Source organism: Rhagoletis pomonella, unplaced genomic scaffold (assembly GCF_013731165.1).
Source record: "Rhagoletis pomonella isolate Grant_MI unplaced genomic scaffold, Rhpom_1.0 Rhpom_scaffold_01457, whole genome shotgun sequence".
In the NCBI taxonomy this organism is placed as follows: domain Eukaryota; kingdom Metazoa; phylum Arthropoda; class Insecta; order Diptera; family Tephritidae; genus Rhagoletis; species Rhagoletis pomonella.
In genome coordinates, this window is record NW_023460011.1 from 5,302 (window position 1) to 10,678 (window position 5,377).

General features: G+C 37.9%; 1 protein-coding gene across 1 annotated transcript; it reads right to left on the minus strand.

Annotated features, from left to right (window-relative positions):
* Positions 1–239: 239 nt before the first annotated feature.
* On the minus strand, positions 240–5,159 carry LOC118752391. The gene is made up of 5 exons (XM_036487282.1): positions 3,485–5,159; positions 3,302–3,415; positions 2,211–2,363; positions 1,711–2,152; positions 240–792 (listed from the first exon to the last, which is right to left on the minus strand). Exons 1-5 carry the CDS (start codon positions 4,998–5,000, stop codon positions 582–584), a joined length of 2,436 nt encoding a protein of 811 aa, XP_036343175.1. The 5' UTR covers positions 5,001–5,159; the 3' UTR covers positions 240–581.
* Positions 5,160–5,377: the final 218 nt, after the last annotated feature.

The window sequence follows — 5,377 nt, forward strand, 5'->3', positions numbered from 1 at the left end:
GGTAGGGCGTAAATAGCATCACTACTAACCTTAAACTCACAACCGCAGTAAGATCTCTGCACAAAGCAAGACTGAATTTCATAATTACAATTAATTTTATTAAAATGCTCGCTGTGTTGCTTAGTGCTTAGCCATTATATTTGTCCATTGACAGGAGAAGCTATGTTCTTTTTTCAATTTCCATTAGGCAATAAAATAACATGATTTTCGTTTCTCTCAAAAATTGAATTGTCGAGTAGAAGTATCGTTACAATAAATAATAATGTCTAACTAAATCTGCGTATCACTTAACATACATACATACATTACTTAAATTTATTTACAAAACTTAAGTATAAACTGCATTTCGCATAAGTAAATGGCTACATATAAGTATAAGTTTCTAATTTACTTTTGACTAAACACAAAAAAAAAAATATATCTACATACATAAATGAGTCGCTTATCCTGTGCGCTCAGCAGTTGACTTCAAAACGAGTAAAGGTCTTTCACCCACTTTAACTCACTTAACACTTTAATTTACATAAGGCTTGTATGCTACATATATAAATGTTTTTTGTATACTTTCTACTCTAAACGTTTTACGCCAACTTGCGTGCCTGCACCAATTTGTTAATATCATGATATGTTGAAACCATTGCAGGATTCTCGAAATCCTTAAATTCTGTACATTGATCAAACGATTTCTCACAATCTACACCATCCTGACCATCCTTAGCAGCACGCATGTACTTGAAAAAACGTAGAATATCTGGATTATCGGATGTTGGTTTGCGTAGTTCATTCAATTCGCTGAAAGAGAGAGAATACGAAAAAATCAGTAAACATAAAAACAAAAACGAAAAAGAAAAACATCGCATGCAAATTTGAAAAGGGGCAGCAAAAAAATAAATGAAATGAAACCTCAAAAATCCAAACATTTTCCTATCCAAAAATAGAACAAAGCATACGCAATCATTTCCTTCCTTCCTTTCATCCAAGTATTTCAATGAGCTTTGTATTTACATAAATCCCCTAAGCAAATACCACAGCGAATTGCAATGACTAAGAATCAAGTGAAGTTTGAATGTGTGAGTGAAAAAGTAACTACACATCCTGAACATAAACATACATAGCAATCCAATTAAGCCACATTTTGGCGTTCGAAAATATTGTCGTTAAACAATGTAGGAATCTCGCGTTCGGTGTGGCGTATGAGTAACATTTCTTTCAAAAACATGTGATGGGAGTTCGTGGGTATTGCCAGCGTTTTTGAAAGTGTGAAAGTATGAGGATAAACACCTCATTTGTGCACGAGTATGCGAAGATATAAAAAAGGTACTAGCTTTAAGCACTTGCGACATTTGCGGAAATGCACTGGGCGCTCGAGGAACTTAATGAGCTTATTTTTTTTTTTTTTTTGATGAAACTGGTTAAAAAGAATTGATTTAAATCCTCTATTTCTAATAAAAAAATTAAGTGTTTATTGAATGAAGATTATCATGCGATCTTGACGATTTTCTCAGTAGCTTTGAATGCTTATTTAGAAAATAGCTCACGAAATTGCCCGGTGTTAGTCGTCCAACTTTTAAACTAAATCCCCTTAGTCAGTCCTGTGAAGGCTATAAGTTATAGTGTCCCGATCTTTGTCATTTTCACTGTACAGTCTTGAAGATTTTATTTTCAATTGAAACTTTTCTAATTTTACTTCCCCTTTCTCCAAAAACTTACCGCGACAACTGCGCCGAAACCAAATTACTGTATGGCGCATATTTAGCTGGATTCGCATACATTAAGCAAATCAACTTCTCGCGACAATTCTCTTTGTCCGAATTTAATTTCAACTGCGCAAATACTGAATCCAAACGCGACAAAAGCGGACTGTAGAAAGGATCATAGTTGGAGAGCAACAGTGAGGAGGCTGGTACTTTTTGGAATGTTTGAAAGGTGTTGGTGTTGGCTGGCGCAATTGGTTTTGTGCGTAACGGTGCACCAAGACCGGCGCCACCACCTAGGCCACCACCAGACAAGCTGCCCGAAAGCGAACCAGAGTTTTTAAATGACGCCGAGCCGATGGTTTGCAATGCACTCAAATACGTATCTGGCATTTTATTCTGCTGTTCAATGCGATTTATGTCGGCGGCATTGTAGGTATAGTGTGTTTGAGAGGCCGCTGTAAAGTACAATAGATTTCGAATAAGCAAATAATGTGAAAAAAAATATTGACTTACCTGCTTGATTGTAAGCGTAGCCATCCTCTTTGTTATTTTCATCGACCATCGCAAATTTATCGTCATCGAAATTGATTGCATTGTCGCGGAAATCAAGTTCTTGTGGCGTATCTGGTGGGCGTATGAAAAGTGGGGCCGAACCAGAGACAATACCTGGAAAAAGTGGGTGTAAATTTATGTGTACTCGCAGAACTTTTAAAGTTGTATTTAAAATAAAATTTTATTACGTTATTTCAATTGTATCTTTTTTCGAATAGCGTGCAGGAAAGAATGTTACTCATATGTACATGGCCTAAAAGGATTTTATTCTAGAAATATTGTGTGTACATACACAATATTTCTAGAATAAAATACGAGCATCATGAGCATCCTCTAAATTTAAATTTAGAAACGCAAGCTTTGGTATCCGCACCTCTTTCGGCAAGAGGGAAAATTTTGGAAGATGGCCCAAGCCCTACCTCGGAAAAATTTTGTTGGACCACTCTACTGCACATGGATAGATTTTTTTTGCTTTTGGTTTAAAATTTAGATTGTATAGAAAAACCCAATGAAAACTAAAATCTGGAAGAGACCCATGACCGCAGTTTGCTTAGTATTACTCCCAGGGGATCCCGCCATACGGAAAGAGCATATGGGCCCATAGATATTAAATCCGGCACTGGTACAACAGGTACACATAATACGGAGAATTCCTTTAAACAATGCTTTTTTTAATGGAAATACTGCGAAACGGAATTTTTTCGCAGTAGTACACAGTTTTTTCCTCGAAAAAAATATTCAAGCGTTGTGCATGTCCGCACACCCTAACCCAGAATAATGTCCCCCAATTCGAGCAAAAAGGAAATCGTGAACACGTGGGACTTTTTCACATCATTTGTTCCCAGTGCAGTTTAACAAGCGTACGCTTTTCGCGGAACTCAGAAACGATAATGTAAGCTTCCGACGACAAAATTTCATATGTGCAGATTTAGGTAATCTCATTTTTCTAAATAACTGTTACTAATACATACATGTAGTATGTCCATTTCTCTGTAACACACTTACATACATAACTTGCTCACAAATATTTAATAAAATTGTATTTCACTTACCTTTACCAAGAAGTTTACCAAAAGAGCCAATTAATGTGGGCAAGAACAATGCGAACAGCAGCGATTTTAATACTTGCAAGCCCATGAAAATGGGCCAGAGCGCCTTTTTCAAACCTTAATAAACAAGTTAAAGGAACGTATGTAAAGCGTGTACATATTTGTGTAATAAATATTATGACGCACCTGTAAAAAAAAGTAGTCGTCCCGATTCCACAGCGCGCGGAGTGTTAACGCTCTGATCGCCATCGGCTTTGCGCTTAATTCCCTCGAAAAGGAGATTTTGGTGATGATGCAGATGATTATGGTGGTGATGATGATGCGGGTTGGCGCTAGCATGCCGGGTTGGACGCTTCTTGTGTTGCTCTGCTATTAGCGTAAAGCCGTCGGCTGTGGTAAGATTCTTTTGAAGCGCATTAACCAATTCGCTGGATGGTTCGTACTCTGCTTTGTTGAAGAAACTCTCTGCATACTCGACCAGCAAAGCCTCTAATTCCTTAATATCATCATTGACTATATTTTGGGCCGCATCTGGAAACGTTGCTGCTACCGGGGTTTGTACTTTGCTGCTATTTGTAAGTTTTCTTTGTTCTGCAGTTAATTGGCCTAATGCAGACGTAAATGGCAATGCTTTGCCTTCATGTGCATCAAGTGCCTTTTCGGATATCCTGATTTGTGTAGAATGTTCTGCGTATTCGCTTTGCCATTTTGTATTGCCGAGTGTTTTCAGTGGTGGAGCTGCCACTTCTTTTTGCTTGCCATCTTTTTTTTGCGTCATTAACTTTGTGACCTTTGCCTCTGCCATTGTTTTTTGTTCAGTCGTGGGGTTTTTCGTTCCGAGCTTATTTTCGTTGTTCACACCACTCCCTCTAGTTTTATTTGTTTGAGCTTCCATTGAAGCCATGCTACCCGTATTTGCTTCAAAATCAACAACATTTTTTGCATTCTGCTCCATTGCCACGGCTATGCGTAGATCGCTGGTTGCCGGCTGGAAAACACGATACTGACCCGTATGGGTAAAGACATTCTGTGCAATAATTTCTGGACTAATGTCCTTGGGGATAATCGGCCGGAAACTATTGTTATTATCATTTCCCGCCCATTGTCCATCGGTGGATAACAGTTGGCTGTATTGCGTCGCTCGTAACGCTCGATGGTGTGGGTCGATTATTGCACGCTGGAGTTCCATTGTTCTCGCTGCCGGCTTGTAAGCTATTACGCCGCTCTGACAAATGTGGAATGCCAGTACTGAGAGCAGCAGAAAAATCCATGGTATTCTGGATATGGTATTGTAGATTGTGTAGAGAAAAGTAGCACAGCAAGTGGCGTTGATGCTGAGGCAAGCATGGCATGCTGCTCTGTTTGCCAGACATTTGACATCGTGGTTGGGGTTCGTATTTTGTACCTTCTGTTTGCTTATCCTAACGATTGCTCTGTTCGTAGCTAACAGCGTTGGTATTCTCGGTGTTTGAGCAGCGCGACATACTTCCGTTGAACTTTCACCCATTTTTGCTTTCATTCTTAGTTGTTGTTCCATTGTTTGTATCGCAATTTTTGCCTGTTTTGTTTTTAGTACATTGTTTACTTGTGTTTGTTGACGAATCTCTACACCTGCAAATTTAGTTGCTCTTTTGTCGGTACAACTCATCTGTTTTGTAGCCAGGTGTATATTATTCCCCTCATCCCACAGAGATTTTGCCATGAAATTAAGTTCGTTGTCTTCTTTTATTTCATTCAGGGTTTTTAAGTTGTAGTTTATTATTCAAACGAGGGTGTTTGTATGAATCCGTTTTCACTTTGGCGTTCCCTTTGAAAAAATTGCTTCTGGGAATTCGTTGTCAGATTAAATTAAGTCAATTTGTACCCTGAAACATCACGAAATAAAAAATTGTGGATTATAGCACAAACATTAAAAATGAGATATAAAATACACATAGACACATATAGGATACTTTATTTATGTACATACAAACAAATATTATGGTGTATCACGTTTAATGCAGAAAAAATTATTTTGCATACAATTTAATTATTTAGCAGTTTTTACCAATACGGGCGTAATTAAAAGCTTATCATTTA